General features: G+C 43.7%; 1 protein-coding gene and 1 long non-coding RNA gene across 7 annotated transcripts in view; one reads left to right on the top strand and one right to left on the bottom strand.

Moving 5' to 3' along the window:
* pus7l (pseudouridine synthase 7 like) overlaps positions 1 to 24,687 on the top strand; it is a 53,597-nt gene extending 28,910 nt beyond the window's left edge. Inside the window, exons 1-13 of one of the 5 annotated variants that reach the window (XM_035402306.1) lie at positions 7,386 to 7,473; positions 8,006 to 8,909; positions 9,452 to 9,611; positions 10,076 to 10,271; positions 10,441 to 10,539; positions 10,840 to 10,921; positions 11,122 to 11,417; positions 11,978 to 12,031; positions 12,767 to 13,624; positions 16,322 to 16,448; positions 17,398 to 17,547; positions 22,891 to 22,931; positions 23,520 to 24,687. In XM_035402306.1, the coding sequence (XP_035258197.1) occupies positions 8,030 to 8,909; positions 9,452 to 9,611; positions 10,076 to 10,271; positions 10,441 to 10,539; positions 10,840 to 10,921; positions 11,122 to 11,417; positions 11,978 to 12,031; positions 12,767 to 13,096 (2,097 nt within the window). In that variant the 5' untranslated portion in view covers positions 7,386 to 7,473; positions 8,006 to 8,029 and the 3' untranslated portion in view covers positions 13,097 to 13,624; positions 16,322 to 16,448; positions 17,398 to 17,547; positions 22,891 to 22,931; positions 23,520 to 24,687. Of the gene's footprint in view, positions 1 to 7,385; positions 7,578 to 8,005; positions 8,910 to 9,451; positions 9,612 to 10,075; positions 10,272 to 10,440; positions 10,540 to 10,839; positions 10,922 to 11,121; positions 11,418 to 11,977; positions 12,032 to 12,766; positions 13,625 to 16,321; positions 16,449 to 17,397; positions 17,548 to 22,890; positions 22,932 to 23,519 lie in introns of those variants that run through there. The other 4 variants (XM_035402304.1, XM_035402308.1, XM_035402307.1 and 1 more) reach the window with 4 other exon arrangements.
* LOC118219321 lies at positions 4 to 4,877 on the bottom strand. 2 transcript variants are annotated; one of them, XR_004763682.1, is made up of 3 exons: positions 4,804 to 4,877; positions 1,855 to 1,947; positions 4 to 1,264 (listed from the first exon to the last, which is right to left on the bottom strand). It is a non-coding gene; the product is annotated as an uncharacterized LOC118219321 (long non-coding RNA). The 2 variants fall into 2 exon arrangements; XR_004763683.1 differs by lacking the exon at positions 4,804 to 4,877 and adding an exon at positions 4,577 to 4,600.
* Positions 24,688 to 25,960: the final 1,273 nt, after the last annotated feature.

Genomic DNA, 25,960 nt, shown 5'->3' with positions numbered 1-25,960 from the left:
AACTCACTGTTCTTATTGTGCATTATTTTTATTCAGCAATGGCAGCACAACTTTCAAGACTGAAATGGAATTGCAGAATAAAATTCCAAAACACAATTAATTTCATTTCATTATTTAAAAGAGAATAAAATGCATTTACAAGCCCTGTCCCCAATACATATCCACTGCAGTTTATAAAAACAGAATATGAGTGTTCTCCATAGTACATTACTGGCTAGATTAAATCTCATTTTTCATCCTTGTGAAAGAAAACATTCAAAGGCATTAAAAATATAACCAACTAATCACTTTCATGCACACCTATAAGATGCAACAACATTACACCTTTAATTAGGTCATCTGTTTGAACGGGACTTGTCAGTCACCTGTTGTTCTAATTATAAATCAAAATGCAAAGGAATTCCTTCAATGAATCAAAAGCATTATTTAAAGAAGCCAAAATATGTTAGGGTGTCAGTTTATATTTTGCCAGTTTCTTAGAGTTCATTTTTCTGATGGGTCTGAGAATAAGTTCACTAATGAGCACCCAGGAACTCTTGAAGGGTTTCGTGGCGCAAGACAGAGTACCCTGTTCCACGAAACCCAAGGTAGCAAGTTCAATCCCCGCTCTGCTCTGTCTGTCTGGCTCTTCCCCGATCTCACCTCTTTGCTGTGGCTCTAAGAACCAGCTGTAAGACATACGTAACAAGGTTCATCACCTTCAGGTCCAAAGTTAGTAGATGAAGGCAAAGTTTCTGTGATATCAAAGTCTTATATCTACTGAATCAGCCTTCAACACAACAAATCCACTGTGGTGTAGTGGTTAGTGACTTGGTCTGTGGATCAGAAGCTTGAGGGTTCAAGTCCCGCATAATTTTATTAATGGTGGCGTTTCTCATCAGCTTCCATTCACTGCATCACGCCCAGCAGATTTGAGCCAGCCACGGCCGGGGGGGTTCCAGCTTTTTCTTTTTTTTTTGGAAATATTTCTGTTGTGTCATCTTCTTCTACCCACAGAAGAGCCGGCCGATTCACAGAAGAGAAGGTGGCGCAACGGTATTGTCTTTGCCTACGGACGCAGAGGTTGGGGGTTCGAGCCCCCCTTTGTCTTTGTGTCGCTTATACTTGGGTTGTCTCATCATCAGGCCACTTCTGCAGCCGCGCAACCGCTAACACGACAGTGGCGTAAAGGAATTGTCCGATGCTCGGAACGCTGAGCTTCAGGGTTTGAATCCCGGTTCGTCCCTTCAGTTTCTACTTCTGAGGTCTGACTGTCTTCATGTCACTGCAGGAAAAACAGAAAAAAACGTCAAAGTTACAGTGGTGCAGAGGAATGGTTCTCGTTTTCCACTACCAAGGTCAGAGGTTCAAGCCTTGCTTTCCCCCTTTTCAGTTTGCGCAGCTTTAGTCCGTTGTGCTGTGTAAGTGCACAAAAAAATGAGCGATAAATGCAAAGGATTACGTGGCGTAGGGGGCTGGACCGATCCTCAGGAGGTAGAGGTTGATGGTTCGATTCCCCAAGACCGCACCTGAGCAACGTTGGTGGTCCCCAAGGGTGGGGGAGGTGTGTGTGTGGTGTGTGTGGAGGGGTAGGCAATCTGGCCCCCCGAAAATTCCGAGAATAAAACATGGGGGGTTATAATATTTTTTTGCAAATTTCAAAATTTTCTGAAGGTAAAAAAAAAAAAATTTTGACTGGGCCCCACTCTCCATTAGTGCATTACTACTGACAGTCCCCCATACTACTACGCAATCAAATGAACTCATTTGATTGCAGAAAGGTAGCAGTATGTAAGACTGGCAGTAGTAATACACTAATATACACCAAATGTGGTGCATAGAAACAAAAACAAACAAAACCAAACTCATGCTTACACAGCGCCTCCATCTGGGGACTTCCTGCATGGTCAGCCCATCTGTTAGACAGCCACAGTGCTACCCTGATCAGCTCGTTGGGCTGCAGACAAGCTGGAGAGAAAAAGGGGGGGGGGGTGCTTAAAATCACCAAAATGTGTTACATATGAACATACATTATGTAAATGCAACAGACGCATGAACATCTTTGTTTAAAGGGAGTTGGAAGGACTGCATAGGTGGAATCAGTGTACGGTGCTACACTTTAAAAGACTTTTAAAAATTGACTTTAATGTTACGGTGGAGTTCAGGTGAAGGATTTGCCTCCCTCTGCTGGACAAAAAATGACATTACAGCAGAGCAAGTATCAGAACTCCACCATAACATTAAAGTCTATTTTTTAAAGGCTGACAAATACATGCTGATTACAATGAGCTTGTAACAATGATCAGACGTCATCAAACGCGCGCTATCACGCAAACAGAGTTTGTAATGGCGCTAATCGCATTCGTCTTGAACATTCCGATTCCGTCAAATTGTTTTTCTCCTCGGTAAGTTTCAAAAGTTCAATTCTGAGTTAGCTAACATTTTATGTGTATTTACTAAACTGTCTGTTAAGCAGGATTAGCTGGGTGTCGCCTTGGTGGACTGAAATTGCTGTTTTTAGCTTCTCAGGCAGGCATCACATCAGAAACTGTGTAAATAAGCTGAAATTAAGCGAACTTTAGCAGCCAGTAACTGTTAGCGCACATAAAGCCTAAAAATATAAGCCACATTCCTCATGATAAAAACTAACGTTGAACGGACGTTCACTTCTTGTGGAAGCGGCCGCTTCCCCGTGTTTTGTTCGGAACACGATGAGTTTACGTTTGTACAATAAGTGGAAGATATCTGAGTAACTTGGATAACTGGCAGTTTTAGTTAACTTAAGCTCATTTTGTTCATTCATTCAGAGGCTTAATGAACAGTCAGTTTTAACAATGAAGAGGAAGAGGACCCTAAAAGATTTCTTTTTTTTTTTTGGTAAGTGTGGTCGTTTTGCTTAAAAAAAACAAACAAAAAAAAAACCGTAATGCTGAATAGGAATGAAAACAAAGACAATATTAAAGCCCAAAGTCATGTGTAGAATAAGAGACTTCCCCCCCCCCCCCTCCTAAAGGGACAGGGGAGCTGCATGGCCCCCCTCCTCTCCCCAGGCACAGGAGGGAGAGCTAGCAGAATTGGTGACAGTGAATCTGGGACTGTGTACAAACTACAACACCCTTATGACTGTATGTACTATCTCTGTCCATGTTCCACCATGAGTGTGTGTGAGAGAGAGAGTGAGTGAGAGAGAGAGGAGAGACTGTGTGTCTGTGTGCGTGTGTGTGCAATGCATGTATGTGTGTGTGAGAGAGAGAGGAGAGACTGAGAGTGTGTGTGTGTGAGAGAGAGAGAAGAGACTGTGTGCGTGTGTGTGTGTCTGTGAGTGTGTGTGCGCATAGAAATATGTGTGTGTGTGTGAGAGAGAAGAGACTGTGTGTGTGTGCATATATATATATGCGTGTGCGAGTTTGTGTGCATGTGCAATGCATACATGTGTGTGTCTGTGTGCGAGAGAGAGGAGACACTATGTGTGTGAGAGAGGAGAGATTGAGTGTGTGTGTGTGTGTGTGCATAGATAGGTGTGTGTGTGTGAGACAAAGAGAGAGGAGAGTCTGATTTTGTGTGTGTGTGTGAGAGAGAGAGAGAGAGAGAGAAGACTGCGAGTGTGTGTGTGCACATGCATGTGCATATATATGTGTGTGTGAGACAGAAAAGACTATGTGTGTGTGTGTGTGACAGAGAGAGAGAGAGACAGAAGAGACTGTGTGTGTGTGCCAATATATATATATATATATATATGTGTGGGTGTGTGTGTGAGAGAGAGAGGAGAGACTGTGTGTGTGTGTGTGTGTGATTCTATATATATATATATGTGTCTGTGTGTGTATGTGCGTGCATATATATGTGTGTGTGTGAGAGAGGAGAGACTGTGTGTCTGTGTGTGAGTGTGTGTGCGTGCGTGTCTGTGTCAGAATAAATTCATAAAATAGGAAAACATTCATATAACAATCCATAAGTCTCAATATCTACAAACGGCATAGTTTCACATCCATTTATAATCTACATCCAGGCACGAAACAGGGCTGTCCGTTGTCACCACTACTGTACGTACAACATACACTATACGTACAGTACTTACTGTATACATCACCACAATAATAATAAAGTCTGGAACATTAAGATGGAATAACGCCTGACACTAAAGATATTAAATTTACCTGCCAATCTGTAAGTGTACTGTAAACTGTAGTAACAAAAATGTCAGACCAATCAATTCAGCCAAGGCAACAAGCTAGATATTGCTGCTAACAGAAGTGGATCACTGTAAACACGACCGCTATACAATTGATATAAATTTGAGGGACAGTCAGAGAAAGCAAACATGCCGACCATCAGGTTTAGTTAGCTAAACGGACAGTGGCTTATAACGAGAGAGTTATTTAAGCAACACAAATAAATAAAAATAAATAAAATCTCGCTCAAAACAAAGAATCGAAATGTTTTTTTTCTAATGCTAGCCAACAGATGTTGAAATAATAGAACAGGTGGCTGGAAACAAGACACATTTATGATGGAGTATAACGGAACTTTGTCATAGAGACTTGCAGACTTCACGACGTTAAATATTAGCCACATTAACAGGAGGGGAGTGGCATACCTGCTTATAACAAACTAGTTTGCTTACGTCAGCTAGCTTGTTTGCTATCTAGTTAATGGTATCTACAGCTCGCTAGCTTGTTCATTTATTGATGCAAACTGTTTCTCGCCAGTTGGGTTAAATGTATGGACATTATCGGACATCAACGCGAAGCGTATTTCCAATAAAGTTAAAGTTAGCTGGCAATCATCATACATTAACTTCGGTGCGACAAAAAATGAACCTACCCTTCGGTCGCGCAGTTGTGTGGAAATATTTACAAGTTTCAGACGGCACCGCATGACGTTTCGACAATGGCTTTTTCGGGAAATGAAGTCCAACGCCAGATCCGATTCATTAATCACAACTACTTATTGACTACAAATCCCATAAGCGCTTTCAAAAATACAAATTTTGCGTCACGGTTTGTCAAACCGTATTTATTCGAATAAAGGGGAAACACTGTTATTTTCTTTACGTTCTCAGTGCATTTCATGTACTGGAGCTACATTGCGGTTTCCGCATAATTTTGAACGGATGAAAAAAATGGATTAATTTTTCAGGATTCGTTATATAAATTAAAATTAAAATAAAGCAAATAAAGTGGTCCATTAGTCATGGCAACAAATAATTGTGCAGAACCTTTGTGTGTACGAGTAATACATTTCCATACAAGAAGGTGTAGAAGAATATGCTGTTTAAATAATTGTTTTACATTATATACCCTAAAATATAAGTGATTAAAAATGTATTCTTTTAACAGTTTTTCATGTGTAATGACTAACTCCCATATTCTTACCTTCGCGTGAGAAGAGAACATTCTCTTTATTAAAATGCATAAATCTCAAGCAGATAATGAGATAATGACGTGTGCTTTGAAGTACTCTATGCAATTCTGTAAAGGTTCAGGACGGTTCCATAAACAGGAGATGGGCCCCCTCTCTCCCACTTTCTCTCTCTCATGCTGCAGACCAATTGGGCCCGGTGTCTTATCTTAGGCATGCTAACAAACTAAAATATCAAGGTTACTGGGGGAAAAGTATCATTGTGTTAATGAGCGTAAAAGATAAGTTTCCCTATATGCCGGGCATCCCCTGTCGGTCCGCACATACTGTCTTTGCGTTCCTACAGACTCTGTACTAAAGCGCTAAAACTCTGTATTAAAGCGGTTTGAACTAATCATTGCTTTCAGTGCCGAGTGTGTTTTAATTCAACATATATGGAATTCACTAGACCCGACCGAATCTACTCCATCTGCAAGATGGAATTAATCAAGTTGAAAAGTGGGGAACAAAGTGGGGAGTTAAATTTTCAGTTGAAAAAACAAAATCTATGCTCTTTACAAGAAAGAAACTCAGGGAATGCAATTTGAAATTGTATGGAATTAATTTAGAGAAAGTTGTGAGTTTTCGTTTTTTGGGAGTATATTTTGATATGAGGTTAACATGGAGTGAGCATATTAGATATGTTGTTAGTAGATGTAAAAAAGTGATAAATGTCATGAGGTGTCTTGCAGGATTGGAGTGGGGAGCTGATATAGCATCTCTGAAATATATTTATGTAGCCTTAATTAGATCAAGATTAGACTATGGAAGTATCGTATATGGATCAGCAGCAAAATCTGTGCTGGCGGACCTAGATGTTATACAAGCTCGGGCTTTACGAGTGTGTTTAGGAGCAGTTAAAACTTCCCCAGTGTGTGCACTCCAAGTGGAAGCAGGTGAAATGCCACTGTGGTTGCGTCGGAAACAGCTGGTGGCTAATTACTGGGTTAATCTAAGGGGGCATGGAGATAGTCATCCAACAAAATGGGTACTGCAGACAAGCTGGGAGAAGGAGAGGATGGAAAAAACAAGTTTTGGATGGGCAGGAGATCAAGTGGCAAGAGATATGGGAGTATATGATAAAGAGTTTGGCGAAACTGTGGTGTGGCCTGTTAGACCTGTCTGGGAGTTAGAAAGTGTGGGGGTAGATCTGGAATTACTTAAGATTAAGCATAGTAATAAGAATGCTGACTTAGTTAGTGAGTATTATAACTATAGGGACTGTAAGTATAAAGGCAGTGTTCAGATTTTTACAGATGGATCAAAGGACCCGCAGACAGATGCGACAGGGGCTGCAGTTGCTGTGCCTAGTTACCAAGTGGGAATTAGCAAGAGAACATCGGATTGTTTAAGTGTGTATGCTGTTGAATTGTTTGCCATATTGATGGCATTAGAATGGGCTGAACAGGGTAGGGTTAACAAAATAGTAATATGTAGTGATTCTGTGTCGGCCATTGCAAGTATTAAGACAGGTGCAGCCAGAAATCACCAGGATCTGCTGTATGAAATCTTGTTTGCCAATTCAAGAGTGGTTAGGCAAGGGAAAAATGTTACATTCATGTGGGTCCCAGCACATTCAGATATCCCGGGAAACGAGAGAGCAGATACGTTGGCAAAAGAAGCAGTCAAAAAGGGAAGTGTTGAAATCAATATCAAGTTATCAAAATCAGAGGGAAAGGGCATTGTGTGGGGAAATATCAATAAAGAATGGCAGCAGCACTGGGATCAGGAGAGAAGGGGGAGACATTTACATCTGATACAAAATAGAGTAGGCAGTGTAAGAAAGTTATCATTAACTGCAATAAATATAGGTCGGAAAGGAAGGATATGATGGAGGAGATGGGAAGATTGGGGATAACAGGAGCAGGATTGAGGAATGTACTGGAGTGTGGTGCTAGTGGGCAGGGGAGGAGATGTTTTATTAACTACCTTCGGGGAACGGGACTGTCAATGAAAGTGTGACAGTCAATAAGCTGTAGGAGTTAACTTACTCCGCGAGATGGCAGTAATGCAACTTTCAAGGATTCAAGCTGCCGGTAAACAACACCGAAGAAGAAGAAGAAGAAATAGCCCGCTAGTAGTACGCATTGCCATGTGAGTGTTGAACTGTTTTTCAATGCGTTATTTACGCCAATGTACAGTTTAATATGTAGGGTGTGAAGTTCCCTAACTAACTGAGACCGGTTCCATGTTTCATTGTATGTACAGACGGCTTTTGCGCGATTGTGTAGTGTGGCATTCGGTCCGCCGGAGAGGCCGGCTGGTGGGAGAGCACACGCACCTGGGCTGCCATAGCTAATCAGCCCAGGTACGTGTGCTCTCCCCACCAGCCGGCGGACCGAATTCCAAATGTTATCTAGAATTGAAAACAGCATGTGAAACATAGCAATGATGCTGCGTGGCTAGAGAGCGAACCCGCTTGGATGTTTGCTTTGGCTTGGGTTAGTTATGTTTGCCTGGCAGGCAGTTAGATATCTCCGATTTCTGGATTTTGTCAGTACTGTTGTGTGACTTGTAAACCGACTGTTCCGCTGAAGACTAAAGCGGACTAAAATCCTCCACACTTGAAAAATCGATGTTTTTAACTATATGCGACTTTCTCATACCGAACTCATTTCTTGAACAGGACTCCAGATGATTTGAAATCAGAATGGAGGAAGAGGCGAAGACAGACTCTCTTGCCCTGGAATGCTTTATGTCTGATCACCAAGGCTTCTTTGGTAGCATCAAAAACTCAACTAGAGACTTTGTAGTGACTGAAATAAATATCAGCGGTCAGTTAGTAACTGAAACAACTTTGTTGGAGCATGTCACGCCTCAGCTCTCCGACGGCAGCGGACAGGTGTGTCTCGGTGGCGAATTAAAGATTGAGGGACAGGTCAGCACTTTAACGACAGACTGCGCCAGCGAGGAGACTGATTCCACGCCGGGGGAACTTGACTGTGCCGTGGTAGACTGTCGTAACTCGGACACCACTGCAGCATGCGACGATGTTTATGATCTGGAGGGAGTTTTGGGTCATGCCGTGAACGAAGCACTGGAGCAGTTTGCAGCATCGGCGCGCGATGCACCCCGACTGGTTGAAACTGCGAAGAGCGCAGAACTATCCCTGGGCATGTTTCCAGAGAAACACCAGCGAGCCCTCGTGCATCGCGCCGTACGGCACTTCTTCCCCTTCTTAATGACGCTGACGAACAAGACCGAGGTTCTGGTGAAGGAGGACCCCGATTACGAAGAGCTGGCACGACTGGTTTCAGAGGAGGAGGCTGAAGATTTCTTTCGGTTTATAGACGCCAAAGTCCCGAATGCGTCGTTCACGTTCGCGCAGGACGACAGCAAAGAGCACAGGAAGGCGTTGCATCATTTTCTCAGCAAACGTTTCGGTAAACTGGTGGAAACCAAGAGCTTTAGCGACGTCGCCGGTCATGGCCTGCAGAAAACTTCAATCACTGTGCGGTTCAGAGCGAGATCAAAACCAGGCAAGAAGAGGACAGCTACCGATTGTCAGGAAGAGTGTGCTATTTACACAGGTAAAGGAACAACTCAAGTATTTTTTACATAGTACAAAAGTATAGTGCAACAACATAGTACACTTGTTGATAAATAATTGTAAATGAAGAATGTTGAGTACTGAGTTCATGTTTCAAAATTGCTTACTTTTTGACGTTTGCATTTTAAATAGTTGGAGGTCTTTGTTTGGGGGCGACATAGCTCAGGAGGTAAGACCAATTGTGTGGCAGTGGGAGGGTTGCCGGTTCAAACCCCGCCCTGGGCGTGTCGAAGTGTCCTTGAGCAAGGCACCTAATCCCCAACTGCCCTGGCGAATGAGAGGCATCAATTGTAAAGCGCTTTGGATGAAAGCGCTATATAAATGCAGTCCATTTACCATTTGTTTATACACATTACGAGCAATGCGTTACGGGATTGCTGGCTCTTCAAAGGCCCCTTTTTGAAAAGGGCTAAGTGCTAAGTGTTCTCGCATCCTAGGAAACAGCGAGAATTTTGAGATGGCGTTTTTGCCGGTGGAGGTTCCGTTGAATTTGAGATCCGCTCTCGTTTTTTTTCCCGCCAGGGTTCACGCTGCGGAAGGAGAACCTGGAGACGCTGGAGGCGATAGGCTACATGGCCGCTCTGCTCGGCGTGCTCCCGTCGGACTTCACCTACGCCGGCATCAAGGACAAACGGGCCCTGACGCACCAGTCCATGGTGGTGAAGAAGATCTCCCCGGAGCGGTAGTGTGCTCTGTGCTTTCCGGAACGCTCTCTGGCTTTTGTGAAATAGTGCAGTGTGCAGCCCGGGAAGATGAAATGCGTGCGTGATTGCTTTTTTCATTAAGTGTTCATTAAGCCGCAAGGAAAAGAAACGTACTTAGCCCACTGAATGACACCCAGCTGATTGGTTAAAATGTAAATGTCAGCATTACTTGCAAATTCAACATGGCCTCGCAAAAAAAAAAAAAAACCTTGCTTCCAGGATTTAAAAAAAAAAAAAGAATTAAAAATCTTAACCGAATAGCGTGAGCATGTGCTCTGCATTCTGTGCTGATTTGGTGGATTAAGTTACTTGGTGAATTGAGGTACATTTCTGTGTAGCGTGTATCGATGTGCGTGCTGTGTACATCATTGTTCTGCGTTATGTTGTTGGTAAATGAGGGTGTTGTGTTTACTGGTGTGTGTGTGTGTGTGTGTTTGTGCAGGCTGACGCAGAAGAGCCCCGAGTTTGAGAAGAAGGGGATCCAGCTCTCTCACATCCAGCCCGTCTCCCAGCCCCTCCACCTGGGCAGGCTGAGGGGGAACCGGTTCCAGCTGGTCGTCAGGGACCTCCGGCCCCACGGGCCCGGCTCCGGCGCCGACCTGCCGCGCCTCGTCCGCGAGGCTCTGGACAACGTCGAGGTGATCGCGGCCGACCTCGCCGAAAATCAAGCGTCCGGTCGCGTCTGAACGTTTTGGCCAGCGTGAAACGCTTTCAGCGGTTTTAGCTAAAGGCCTTTTAGTGAACCCAAAAGCTTGCGCTGGACCAGCCGTGGCCCTCACCTTTGTTCCCCTGTGCCTCTCCTTGCAGGCGAGGGGCTTCGTGAACGCGTACGGGCCCCAGAGGTTTGGCGCTGGCCAGGGCGTGAAGGCGGACCAGGTTGGGCTGGCCCTTCTTAAAGGGGAAATGGTACGAGCCTTCGTTTAAGCTGTTTGCGCCGTGGTCCCCCCCCAAAACAACCCTTTTAAGATCTTATGATGGAGAAGTTCACCTTGCTCTTGGATGAACTAGTATGGAAAGCTGGAAAATTGGCAACAGATGTAAAAGTATTTATTACATTTTGTGTAAAATATGCTACATTGGCCTGAAATATCCAAAGTCTATTCGGTTAATCTCTACAGTATGTTGAATTGTTGGACTCGTAGGCAGGATACATGATTGTGGGGAAAAAAGCGTTTGATTGGCTAGATCTGCTCTCATTCCCGTCAGGTGACAGCTGTCCGGCTGTTCTTTACTCCAGACGATGGGGATGACCTCCAGAACAGGGCCAAGAACCACTTCCTCCAGACAGGTGAGAACAGACTGCAGGTCCTGTTCCCACACTTTGGTCCCTATATTTTCCCCTTGTTGTCCCACCCCCAGTAACAAGCCGCTCCCCCCACTTCCATTAACAGGCCCCCACCACCACCCAATCACAGCGCTCCAGTAATAGTTGGCTGTTATTAACGACTGGCATAGTGGCCCGTCCTAACTTGATCTGCCGTTCTGCAGGCAACGCCAAAGAGAGCCTGGCCCTGATGCCGGGGCACAAGGTTCGAGAGCGGCTCATGCTCCGCGCCCTGCACCGCTACGGGACGGGGCGGGAGGGGTGCGCCCGCGGCTGGCTCAGCCTCCCCCACGGCACGCGGGCCTTCTACGTCCACGCCTACTGCAGCCGCGTGTGGAACGGGGCCGCCGCCTGCCGCCTGCGCCGGCTGGGCCGCGGGGCCGCCGCCCTGCGGGGCGACCTGGTCTGGACCCGGGAGGGGCGGGGGCGGGGCCAGGGCGGGGAGCAGACTCCCCAAAAGGTGAGGGGCGCGCCTCCGAGAACCTGCCGCACAAAATGTTTTAAGGCTGTGAAAGGGCAGCGTTGATGGGGGCGTCCCGTGGCGTAGGCTGTAGGGCACTGACCACACGCTCATTACGAACCGCAACGTCAGTGGCTTGAGTCCCCCCCATTCTCTCTCGCTCCCCAATCTTCCTGTCTCTCTACACCATCCTGTTTATTAAAGCTGAAAAAGCCCTTAAAAATACATTTAAAAAAGGTGCAACGTCCACGTGAGAGTGAATAGTGTGTTAACTGCATTATTTTGTGTTGCTGTGCTGTTAATGTTTCTGCCAAATTGCTTCACTACCCAGTGAACAGCTAGGACTGAAAGTAATATCTCTCTTTGACCATTCAGTGTTTGTGCTCACCACACGTCGGCTGTGAGGGGGGACGGTTTGCTTTCTGGAGTTTTTTGGTGCTTCAGTTTTGGGGGGAAGTTTTTGATTGGCCCATGCAGGTTTTGTGTACGTTGATTGATATGTTAGACATTCCCAAAGCCTGTGTAATGACCACTTCCTGTCTTTCTTTACCTGCCCTCAGGTTCACGTTGTGACGGCCGCAGAAGAGGCAGAAGGTGTGTTCTCCCTCAGTCAGGTGAGTGTCCGCTCCTCCTCCCGGAGCTCATCCCTCCATTTTCACCCCCTTTTTTGACCCGGGGGACATTTCACGATAAGCTTTTTACACTAATTCACTTGCGTTCTGATGAAAAAATAACAATTTTTGCCATAATATGCCAGCTTACAATAATAACAGAATGTCATAATAAGATGGTATGTCGTTCATAATTTTATTTGGACACTTGTAACAGAAGCAGAATGAAAAAGCGGAATAGAATAAGCCACGAATAATGTTTTGGCTTTCTGATCAAAACAAATTTTTTCCACACAGGCTGTTAATATTTAAAAAAACCCTTGGAGCAATTTCTGTTTTAATATACTCATGTTGAATTAAGCATTTTTTCTTTGAATCTTGCTGTGTTACCAATGGCTGTGTAAATATGATCAAAAAGCAACACATTTCAGACACCGAAAGACGATTGGCCCAAAAGAACAGGAGTAATTATTTTGTTGTTGTTAGTTGTGATTGCTGTCGTAGTCTTTTTTTTAAAGAGGCCTCATAATATCGGTGTTCATAGTATGCAGTGTATTTTTCTTCCTCCTGCATTTTTGGCTCTTTTTCTGTGTATAAAAAAAAAAAAAAAAAGCACAGTGTTAACAGTACTGTGTTAAGGTGACCACAGGACAGAGTTTGGCCCCCTGGGTCATGTTTGGCCCCCTGGGTCATGTTTGGCCCCCGGCCCTGATTGAGGAGGCCTCTGCCGTCCTTCAGGTGGTTCTGCCCATGCCCGGGAACGCCGTGAAGTACCCGGAGAATGCGCTGGGGCCCTGGTACCGGGAGAGGCTGGAGAGGGACGGCTTGCGCGACTGCAGGTTCCGGGTCACTCCCCTCAAGCTGAACGTCCCGGGCTGCTACCGCCCCCTGCTGGCGTACCCGCGGAACCTCACGCGCCGGCTGCAGGGTGTCCCGGGCGGCGGACCTGCGGAGCGCGACGACCCGCTGGCGCCCCCCGCAGGGCCCAGCCTGGCGCTGTCCTTCGACCTGGACGCCTCCTGCTACGCCACGGTCTGTCTCCGGGAGATCATGAAGTGCGACCCGTGAGGCGAGCAACCCCCCCCCCCCCCCCCCCCCCCATCCAGTGCCAGCTCGAAAAACTTCAAACGACATGGATTCTCAGGTGTCCGTTTCTGCATCGTTCTGGACACAATTGCAGAGGCGCCTGTACGTACGGACGGGCGCGTCACGCGTCACTTCCTGTGGTTGCACAAACAAATTTGTCTTGTTCTTAATTCAGAAGCCGGTGCAAATGTCCAAATGTTATGTTTCTTGGGACGGTAAAGTGTAATAATGCAATTTCCATTTGTGAATTTCAACACGGTAATAAAATAATCTTTCTGCTTTGACAGCTGTTGTTCCTGTTACTGACTACAGGGGGCAGCAGTCACACGCAGGTGCTTTGTTCTTGTACATTCAGACCATCACATGGTATTTTACCATCAACTCGGTTCCACGAGTGCTTTAAAGGGGAAAGATGGCAGTAACGCAACTTTCAAGGATGCAAGCTGCCGGTAAACAACACCGAAGAAGAACTTGCGAATGTTCTCCACAGCTACAGCGTTTGAGAAGAAGGTAAATTACAAATGTTGCTGCAATCCGACGTTAACAATGTAATAATGGCTTCCAACAAACTTGAACTTTACTCGGAACACAGCTCTAGTTTGCAAGAAAAATCGATGTTTACAAGTTTACGTCGATGAATGGACACGCTGGCTAGCTAGCTGTGTAGATAGCATTAGCTAGATAGCCATCAGTTCATGAGTATGGATGTAACTTGCCCACCCCGTAAATGTTAGCTAATGCTTTAGTTTATACTTTAGTATTTTGTCACGTACAAGTCTTCTATGGTTACTATTTACAAAGTATAGTCCAACATAAATGTATCTTGTTTCTTGCTACCTGCCCTAGTATTTAACGCTCCATTGGCTAGCATGAGAAAAAATTGATTCGTTATTTTAATGAAGTTAACTAAGATACAAAGGTGAAAGGATGTTTAAGCTTTCTATAGCCTCTGCATGTGGTGACTGCCAGTGAAAGTGTTTTAATGTAGGCCTACGTGTAATTCAAGATGGGGAAATTGGTTTATGTGCAGTTCTGTGAAAAGTATTTGCCTCCTTCCCGTTTTCCTCTGTTATTGCATGTTTGTCACACTGAATGGTTTCAGATCTTTAGACAAAATGTAATATTAGACAAAGGCAAACTGAGTAAAGACGAATCACATTTTTAAAATTTTTTTTAATTTATTTAATGAAAAAAGTTATCACCCTAATATCAGACATCAGTTCGGTTTGGCTCAAGTTTATCTGCCGTATTCTGTAGGAACTGAATTGGAATTGGGGTGAGTAGAGCTTAAACGAGAGATTTTTTAAAAACAATCTACAATACAGACATTACACAAAAGAGAAAAAAGCAGGCATTAGATAAGGTAAATTATTAAAAAATGTATTGTGGAAAAATAGGAATAATCTCTATGCGCAAAAAAGCAATTTGACAGCCACTACTACTACTGAGTAAAATGCACTAGTGATTATTATTGAGACTACGCACCATGGTGGGAAAGAAGCTATGGCGCAGGCGGCTGGTGGTAGCCTTAATAGACTGGTCTGTGACTAACGTTAGGTTCACTTATTAGAGTGCCTTTTAAGGATTATTAGACTACCTCTGGTTGGTTATATTCATTTATAGCTAGCTAGCTAACGTTAGCCTCCTAACGTAACAGCTCCTAAACCTTTCCACGGTCGCCTAGGGTCCTGTGCACTTAACTGGCATTCTAGTTTCTGTTAGTACTGTTGCTTGGTAACCCTGATACTTTTCTCAAGATCAGGTTTTTTGTACAAGGAGCCGTCGGCTGGTTTGAAAGCAGTTGAACGCGCACTGAGTTTATCTTTCACGTTTCTATTGAAGGCTTTTGGTCGGGCTGTGTTCAGCTCTGTTGCTTGGCACACGTGTATCGATCCACAAACTAATTGAGTCTATTGTGACATCACAATACTCGGCAGGGTCCGGGGTCGCGTCCTCTGAGCAGCGCTGCAGAGAGCTCACTTGCTTTTGTGCTTTCTGTCTTCGGCGTGTATATTCCGCGGCAGCAGAAAGACGGAGGCATGATTAGAGTTGCCATTTTGCTATTAGGCCTGTCTGTTGCATTATCCCCATTAGGCTGATACCCCTAGCAGTTGTTATATTGTTTGTGATTCCTAAGCACATACAGAAGGTTTGCATTCTGGAACCTTGGATTTATACAATATGTCATCTGTATACATGGATATTTTGTATTCTTGATTGCTGATTTGTAAACTGGTGGTGGAATCTAATATTCTGATTTTGCAGGCATGTGGTTCTACTGCTAGCTTAAGTAGTAGTGGTGACAATGGACAACCCTGTTTTGTGCCCGGATGTAGATTGAATGTATGAGAATTATGCCGTTTGTAGATATGGAGACGTGTGGATTGTTAAAAGAATATTTATTTACTCTGACTCTGTCTTTCTCTCTCTCTCTCACACACACACACGCATACAGAAACAGAGTCTCTCCTCTCTCACACACACACAGCCTCTCCTCTCTCACACACACACACACACACGCATACAGCAACAGTCTCTCCTCTCTCACACACACACACACGCATACAGAAACAGTCTCTCCTCTCTCTCACACACACACACTCTCCTCTCTCTCACACACACACACACACACACACGCATACAGAAACACAGTCTCTCCTCTCTCTCACACACAGACACACAGCCTCTCCTCTCTCACACACACACACGCATACAGAAACACACCGGGGACAGACGATTTTTGACAAACTGACTTGTTGGAAAGGTTGGCATCCTATGACCGTGCCACATTGAAAGTCACTGAGCTCTTCAGTACCACCCATTCTGCTGCCAATGTTTGTCTATGGAGATTGCTTGGCTGTATGCTTGATTTTATCTGTTAACAATGTGTGTGGCTTAATAGCCAAGCCCACTCATTATAAGGGGTGTCCACATACTCTTGGCCATGTAGTGTATGTTGGAATCTGGGTGCGAATTATTAAAGTGACAGTTTGAAGGGCCACCACCTTAGATCTGTTCGGGAGACAGTACATACAATCGTAAGGGTGTTGTAGTTTGTACACAGTCCCAGATTCACTGTCACCAGTTCTGCTAGCTCTCCTGTGCCTGGGGAGAGGAGGGGGGCCATGCAGCTCCCCTGTCCCTTTAGGAGGATGGGGGGGGGGGGGGGGGGCAATTAGGATTTGTGTGAAATGTGACCTTTCTCAGGAAGGCGATTGGGAAACCCCAGAGGAAAATTTTGGGGAAGAGCTGTCACCCAGTCTGCTGCCGTGAAGTTTGGCCTTGGCGATGAAGAGGATGAAGATGATGACTGCCGCCTCCCTGAGAGGAGCTGGTGGGGGGCTTAACAGAGAAACAAAACAAACACCAGCAGATAGTCGCATACACAGAGGCACAGTTTAGGACAGTGGTCTTTAACCCTGGTCCTGGAGAGCTACAGGGTCTGCTGGTTTTTGTTTTCACCTTAAAATCAGCACCCAGTTGAGACCCAAGACACCGGGTGAGTTGAGTAAACTGTGTAATCAACTGCTCTAATTGATTCATGAAGTGCAGAGTCACTATGAAATCCAGCAGACCCTGCAGCTCTCCAGGACCAGGGTTGGAGACCACTGGTTTAGAACATACACAATACAATGTTAAAATACCTTATTGTTGCTGAAAGTTTGTTTTTTCATTATTAATGCCATTAAATCACTTTTTTTCTCACAGTACTCATCTGGGTAGTATTGTGGGCATCTAACTGAGTTTGGCTTTGTTTGTTTTTGTTTCCACGCACCACGTTTTGTGTAGATTAGTCTATTATTGCAGCCAGTCTTACATAGTTCTACCTTTCTACAGTCAAATGACTAAAACTCATTTGAGTAGTTGTATGGGGGACTGACTGTAGAAGTGCACTAATGGAGAGTGGGGCCTGTACAATTAAATGCACAAAATCCTCCCAATGAAGTAGTATAACCCCATGATGGGTTGATGAAGGACTACACACTACTTTTCCCCCTCCAGTCAAGCCACACACTCTCACTCTCACCGACTTTGCTCAGGTGCGGCACTCCGGGAATCGAACCATCAACCTCTACCTCCTGAGGATCGGTCTAACCTTCTACGCCACAGAGTCCTTCGCATGCATCAGTCATTTTTTTGCACACTTAAACAGCACAACGGACAAAAGCTGCCCAAACTGAAAGGGGAAAGCAGGGATTGAACCCCAGCCCTTTCGTCTGTGAAACAAGGACCATTCCTCTGCACCACCGTAAGTTTCACGTGCTCCCTTGTCCTTCCTGCAGGGAAATCAAGAAGGTGAGTCCTCAAAAATGGAAGAGAGCAAATAGAAGAAACAGGGCTCAAACCTTCAACCTCAGCATTCAGACCCCATGTCAGTGCCACCACACCACCATCATCTTGGTGGTCTCTCTGGTTCCAGCAGTGCACAGAAGGTAAGACTACAGAAATATGAGTAAAGTAAAGAACCAGGAAGCTTTGTGACTGTAAGCGAACGCATTGCTTCAGTGCCAATGTCTCCTATGCGATTCTGAGTGTTCTGCAGTAGATAGAAGATGACGTGACCACAGAAACACACAAGAACAAAAGTCAAAGGTGACAGGTGTGCCTAATGTTAAGTAGTTGGTTAAAATGATGCCTTTGAAGGTTTTCCTCCACCGTGATTAAAAATGAGATGGTTAATCTAGCCGGTCCTACACTTCAGAGAACAACCATCTCCTGTGTTTTCATAAAGTGCGGTGGATGTGTGCTGGGGACAGGGCTTGTAAATGCACATTATTTTCATTTAATTAATGAAAGGTAACTGAGTGTATGTTCTGCAATTTTATTCATCTTTGAAAGTTGCGCTGTCATTGCTCGATAAGAAATACACAATAAGCACAGTTTTAGTTTCAGTAGATATTTATTATTCCTAGAAGGTTCATTGTGCGCAGCATTAAAAAACTTCATACATTTGACAACCATACTAAAAACAATCTTGGAACATAACGAGAGTGCAGTTACTTTCTTAATCTGACGTGCTCTGCTGTAATACCATTTTTTGTCCAGCAGAGACATTAACTAATCATTAACCTGTCGCTCCCTGCACTGATTCTACTGGTACACTACCCTGTAAACTACACCTTCCTGTAAACAAAGTTGGGCCCAGTTAAAACAAGCATTAAAAAAATAAAAGAAAACAAATTCAAAATCAAATCAAGATAATGGTGACACCTATTGATGGTGACACCTATGTATATTTACATATTATAATAACATGTTTAACTGGCTCAGACATGCCACACTCCCACATTGCCATTATGGATGTTTCCCTACCACCTATAAACATCGATTTAACCCACAGTGCATCAACCATAATCTTGTCTGAAACTGTATTCATCATTCTTCCGGCATTTAGATGTACAAACAACATCAAGTTCACTACTTCTGGTGACCTTTCGCACGTTCAATGTTAGAAAGCCAAAATAATACGTTTATGTGCGTCAGTAAATTGAAGGATTGAGAAAATATGTTGGTGTATTAATCCAGTAATGTTTTATCAGATTTATACCTTGCCACAATTAAGATAATTAAAAAGCTGTTTACGTGACAACTTCTCAAGTTGGAGTATTGCCTTAATCGGCTTGAGTTCTAATTATTATTCCATTTGCAAACGCAGCTGTGTTTTCGGTGCTTAAACAGTGATTAATGGCAGGTGCGCGGACAACCGGATAGTCTGTCGCAAATGCGTTTTATGTCCACCGGAGGGAGCCCTATCCATTGACTAGTTCTGTGCAATGAGTCAACTAATCCATTCCGTAGTCAGCTTTTCTACCCATTTAATACAGATGGCCCCACTTATATTCAGCATTAACATAATAATTTATGAAATGCCATACAATAGCACTGTATTTTAAAATGATAATACAAAATGTGGGTAACTTGGCCAAAAGGATCTGCCCTGATGTCCCCCACAGACCCAGAGCAGGTGCTCTTCCTCTTAAGCAAGGCGAGACAAGATAAAGAATGGAGTCATCGTGCTAATAGCTTTAAACGCAAAAACTTAAATAATTAAAAACTATAAAGTGTTATTTTATTCTGAAATACAAAAAACAAAGCAAAATACATTAACTTAGTTTCCTAAAATTGGGCGCAGCATTAAATTTGGTGTATCAATCCAGTAATGTTTTCTCAGATTCATACCTTTCCACAATTAAGATAATCAAAAAGCTGTTTACATAAGAACTTCCCTAGTTGGAGTATTGCCTTAATCGGGTTCAACTCTGATTTAAGTGTGCATGTATAGCCGAGATCTGCGTTTTTCTGCGCTTAAATTGTGATTTATGGCCGGTGAGCGGATGAGAGGCTACTCTGTTGCGAGTGCGTTTTTTTCCCACAAGAGGGAGCCAAATCTATTGACTTGTACGCTGCAATAATTCAGCCAGTGCATTCCTGCAGGAGCTTTTCCTAGTCGTTTAATACAGATGCTCCGATTTAAACTTACATTTTTCCCATAGGGATTTAATTTTTTTTTGCCGTAAATAAGGTGTGTGGTTAACGTAAGTCTAGGAGAGGTCCACGTTTTGTTCTACGAGATAAACTACAACCATTATTATCACCACGGTAGATTTCTAAGCTGTTACGTGCTTTTAATAAGTAAGTTGCTATATTGAAACGAATTACTATTTAATTAATTAAATTAATACACACAAACGTTCTGCACAATTATTTGTTGTCATGGAAAATGGACCACTTACATTGCTTTATTTTTCTATAAATTTATAAGATGAAGGCCTCCTGAAAATGAAATTAAACGACATTTTACAAAAAGATTACGTTTAACGATGAGGTAAACATTTTGCGGAATGCGCAATGTAGCTCCAGTCCATAAAATGTACAGAGAACCTAAGAAATGACCATTGTCCCCTTTATTCGATTGATTACGTTTTGACCAACCGTGACGCATTATTTGTATTTTTGAAAGCATGGGATTTGTAGTCAGTAAGTAGTTGTGACTGCTAAATCGGATCTGACGTTGGACTTCGAAAGGCCATGTGCTGCACAACAACAGTGCTCGACCGGAAGGTAAATACATGTTTTGTTGCAAACCAAAGTTAACTGTGTAATGGTTGCCAGCTAACTTGAACTTTACTTGGAAATACACTTCTCTTTGATGTCCGATGTTGTCCTTACATTGCATCAATAAATGAGTAAGCTAGCGAGCTGTGTAGATAACATTAACTAGATAGCCAACCAGCTACTTAACGTAAGCAAAGTAGTTTGTTGTAAGCAGCCATGCCACTCCACTCCTGTTAACGTGGCTAATGTTTAATGCTTCTGGTCACGTCGTGAAGTATGCAAGTCTTTTGAGAGAGTTTTTTGTTTAAAGCATTCTCGTTGTAAGCCACTGTCAGTTTAGCTAACTAAACATGATGGCAGGCATGTTTGCTTTCTCTGGCTGTCCCTCTAATTTATATAAATTGGATAGCAGGCATGTTTACAGTGATGCACTTCAGTTAGCAGCAATAGCTAGCTGGTTTCCTTGGCTGAATTGATTGGTCTGATATTTTTGTGACTACAGCTTACAGTTAATGTACGGATTGCATCTGTCGTGTCAGGCATTATTCCATCATTATGTTCCAGACTTTCCAGATTTCATACCGTCTTATTATTACTGTGGTCAAATATAAGTACTGTACGTATAGTGTATGTTGTACGTACAGTAGTGGTCACAACTGACAGCCCTGTTTCGTGCCTGGATGTAGATTGAATGGATGTGAAATTGTGCCATTTGTAGATATAGAGACTTGTGGATTGTTACATGAAATATTTATATATTTTATGAACTTGGTCTGATTGTGAGTATATATTGTTGTTATTTTCATTCAATGCCCAGGCCACATACTGCTGCTGAAAGGGTACTGTTTTGTTTGATGAATATGGTTGCGCACACACACACATACACAGAGTCTCTCCTCTCTCTTTCACACACACACAACACAGAAGACTCTTCTCACTCTCCCTCTCAAACACGCACACTCAGACACACACACACACACACACACACATACACGCAGAAGACTCTCCTCTGCCACATACGCACACACACAGACACATGTGCATTGCACACGCACAAACACAGACACACAGTCTCTCCTGTCTCTCACACGCACACGAACAACACAGACACACAGTCTCTTCTCTCTCTCCCACACGCACACACACATATATATGCAAACACACACAAACAATCTCTCCTGTCTTTCTTTTTCTCTCTCTCACATAAACACAGTCTCTCTTTCTCTCATACACACACGCCGTCTCTCCTCTCTCTCTGTCTCTCATGCACACACACACACACACACACACACACACACACAGTCTCTCCTGTCTCTCTCACACACATGCCCACACACACACATATACACAGTCTCTCTCTCTTTCTCTCATACACACACAGTCTCACCTCTCTCTAACACACAGGCACTTATATATGCACACGTACACACACAACCTCTCCTCTCACACACACAATCTCTCCTCTCTCTCTCTCTCTCTCTCTCTCTCTCTCACACACACACATGCACACACACACAAACATTTATATATACACACACACAGACACACAGTCTTTTCTCTCTCTCTTTCACACACGCACACACACACACAAATATATATGCACCAGCACACTCACAGACACATACATGCACAGTCTCTCCTCTCTCTTTATTCCTTTCTCACACACAGTTTCTTCTTTCTCTCTCACGCACACGTACATGTACACACACACACTGTCTCTCTCTCATACACCCACATACACACACACAGTCTCTGCTGTCTCTCACACACTCACACACAGACACACACACAAACAAACACCCACACACACTCAACAGCTCACGTAGCGTGTAAATATCTGTCCTTGGTGGCCTACCTGTTTCAAGGCTGAACTGTTGTTGCTTCTATTTCCACTTCAACAATAATAGCACTTATAGTTCAGCAGGGCAGCTCTAGCAGGGCCAACATTTGACAAACTGACTTGTAAGTAAAGGTGGCATGACAGTGCCATGTTAAAAGTCACTGAGCTCTTCACTACGATCCATTCTACTGCCAATGTGCCTATGGGCCACCATCTTATATCCGTGTGGGGGAACATGTACAATAGATACAGTCGTAAGGGTGTTGTGGTTTGTACACAGTCCCGGATTCACTGTCACCAGTTCTGCTAGCTCTCCTGTGCCTGGGGAGTGGTGGGGGGCCATGCAGCTCCCCTGTCCCATTAGGAGGGGGAGGGGGTGGGGGTAGTCTCTTGGTGGTGGTGGGGGCTTCTACAGGTGGCCATTTGGACAATTAGAATGTAGCGTGAAACGTGAGCTTTTCTCAGGAAGGCAGTTGGGGAGAAACATTTGGGGAGAGCTGCTTAATAGAGTCCTGGAAGCCATAGACATTTCTGTGTGAAATGATCTGCTCGTGTTCTTTATCAGAACAGATACTGACACTGAGCAAGTGTGTCTGAACAGAAAAAATCTGCATGTATTTGTCAGCCTTTAAAAAATAGACTTTCATGTTATGGTGGGGTTCTAATACTTGCTCTGCTGTAAGTCCATTTTTTGTCCAGCAGAGGGAGACAAATCATTCACCTGTAGCACCCTGAACTAATTCCACCAATGCAGTCTTTCCAACCATCTTTTAACAAGGATTGTTAATGCCTCTGTTTTCATGTACATAATGTATGTTCATATGTAACATATTTTGATTATATTTTATTTTAAACATTCCCCCCCCTTTTTTCTCTCCAGCTTGTCTGCAGAAGCAGGAAGTCCCCAAATGGAGGCACTGTGTAAGCATGAGTTTGTTTTTGTTTGTTTTTGTTTCTATGCACCACATTTGGTGTATATTAGTGTATTACTACTGCCAGTCTTACATACTGCTACCTTTCTGCAATCAAATGAGTTCATTTGATTGCGTAGTAGTATGTGGGACTGTCAGTAGTAATGCACTAATGGAGAGTGGGGCCCAGTCAAAATTTTTTTTTTTTTTACCTTCAGAAAATTTTGAAATTTGCAAAAAAATATTATAACCCCCGTGGTGTATTCTCGGAATTTTTGGGGGGCCAGATTGCCTACCCCTCCACTCACACCACACACACACCTCCCCCACCCTTGGGGACCACCAACGTTGCTCAGGTGCGGTCTCGGGGAATCGAACCATCAACCTCTACCTCCTGAGGATCGGTTCAGCCCCCTACGCCACATACTCCTTCGCATTTGTTGCTCATTTTTTTGCGCATTTAAACAGAACAATGGACAAAAGCTGCACAAACTGAAAGGAGAGAGGGGGGATTGAACCCCAGACCTTGGCGCTGTGAAACAAGGACCATTCCTCTGTGCCACCGTAACTTTGACGGGTTTGCTTGTCTTTCTTGCAGTGAAATCAAGAAGCTGACTCCTCAGAAATGGAAAAGGGAAGAGGAGGAATCGGGGCTCGAACCCTCAACCTCCACATTCAAACCCCATGTCAATGCCACCACACCACCATCATGTCCGGGTTCTCAGTCGGTAGTTTCCAGTGCTCTACAGAGACATTATCAATCGGATGAGATTTATAGATGAAGAGAGTCAAGAGGAGAGAGCTGGGCTCGAACTCTGTACCTCTGTAGCCAGAGGCGGAGACACTACCATTAAGCCACGGTGGGATTAACGAGTTCGGCGGTGATTTTTTGGATAGAAGAAGATGAGCCCAGAGGGACAAAAATAGGGAAGAGCTCTGAATTAACCGAATAACCCCGCATCCAAAGACGACAATTTTCACAACACTATTATCTTTGATATGGTTTTGGAGTCTCTGTGGGAGGAGGGGGCAGGGTTCAGGGGGTGGGGGGAAAGGAGAGGGAGGGAAATTGAACTTGCATCCTTCTGCTTTGTGGAGCGAGGTCCTGTTCCCTGCACCACAGAGCTCATCAAGGTTTATACAGACATAAACAGGAAGAGGTCAGCCTTGAGTCACAGATCCAGAGCAGGTGCTCTCCCTCTTGAGCAGACAGGCAAGGCCAGACAAGAGAAGTCATCATGCGTATAGCTTTAACACAAACACTTTCATTAAAAACTCTAATATGTGTTTGCTTTCTTTTAAAGTGTTTTAAAATGTAAAACACGTAGAATTATGTCCCTAAAACACGAAGAAGAGACTGTGGCGAAATATAAACCCACAGCATATCGTATGTAAGCTACTTTGTGAAGCTTTTGTTATATGTAAGGAATGCTTGTGCTGTTGTTATTTGAAGTCCCATCCAATCAGATGATCTAATTACTGGGGTAAAGGTGTGCCTGCAGGTAATTAGTTGGTTTAAAATGATGCCTTTGAATGTTTTCCTTCACCGTGATTAAAATGAGATGGTTAAGCTAGCCGGTACTACATTTCTGAGAACACTGATCTCCTCTGCTTTCATGAAGTGCTGTGGATGTGTGCTGGGGACAGGGCTTGTAAATGCACATTATTTTTATTTAATGAAAGATAACTCAGTGTATGTTCTGCAGTTTCATTAATCTTTGAAAGATGTGCTGTCATTGCTCAATAAAAAATACACAATAAGAACAGTTTTAATTTCAGTAGATATTTATTATTTTGAATTGTGCGCAGCATTAAAAATCTTCATACAAAAAATATTTTTGATCATAACGAAGGAGTGCAGAACTTTTTAAACCAGACTTGCTCTGCTGTAATGCCATTTTTTTTCCAGCAGAGGGAAGCAAGCCCTTCACCTGTAGCTCCCTGCACCAATTCCACTCCAACGATTTAAACACAAGCATGTTTGGACTCCCCTGTAGAAGAAAGAGAAGTCCTAATTCTGAAACACCTTTCAATAACGTCTCTTTTCTGTATTTTTACATATTATATTAACATGTTCAACGGTCTCAGGCATGCCACACTCCCACATAGCCTCTGTGGTTTCCTACCACCTATAAACATCGACTTAACCCACAGTGCCCCAACCTTAATCTTTTCTTTTTTTTTTCTTTTTTTTACTGTGTTGATCCTTTTTTACGAAATAAAGATATACAAACAACATCTAGTTAACTGCTTTCGATGACCTTTCCCACGTGCAGATTTAGAAAGCAGAAATAATACTTGTATGTCCGTCAGTAATTCTAAGGACTGAGCAAAATATTTGTGTCTTAATCCAGTAATGTTTTCTCAGATTTATACTTATACCATAATGAATATAATAAAGGTGGTTTACAGAACAATTTTCTCTCGTTGCAGTTTTGCCTTAATCGGGTTCAGCTCGGATTTTTAGTGTGCATGTATAGCCGAGAGCTGAGTTTTTCTGCGCTTAAATGGTGATTAATGACAGGTGCGCGGACAACAGGCTACCCTGTTGCGAGTGCGTTTTTTGTCCACAAGAGGGAGGAAAATCTATTGACTAGTACCCCTGCAAGTATTCAGCAGGTCCATTCCTTAATTGGTTTACTACCCGTTTAATACAGATGCTCCCACACCAATAAAAGTGTGAAATGTCAGCACTGTATTTTAAAATGATAATACAAATTGTGGGTAATTTGGCTAAAAGAATCTGCCCCGATGTCCCCCACAGATCCAGAGCAGGTGCTCTCCCTCTAAGGCAGAGGGAAGCAAACCCTTCCCTGCACTGATTCCACGGATGCACTCCCCCGTAAACTACACCTTCCTGTGAACAAAGTTGGGCTCACTTTAAACACGCATAACAAATAAATAAAACAAATGCAAAATCAAATCAAGATGACACCGACGCCTATTGATTCGCTAACCTGGAGAAGTGGGAAGTGCAATACAACGAATTCATAATCAAACGAAGATATGTAAACAATCTCCGTATTGCATGGACATGTT

This window comes from Anguilla anguilla, chromosome 19 (assembly GCF_013347855.1).
Source record: "Anguilla anguilla isolate fAngAng1 chromosome 19, fAngAng1.pri, whole genome shotgun sequence".
Taxonomy (NCBI): Eukaryota; Metazoa; Chordata; class Actinopteri; order Anguilliformes; family Anguillidae; genus Anguilla; species Anguilla anguilla.
Note: the sequence above shows the minus strand (reverse complement) of the source record. Positions and strands in the feature narration are given on the sequence as shown.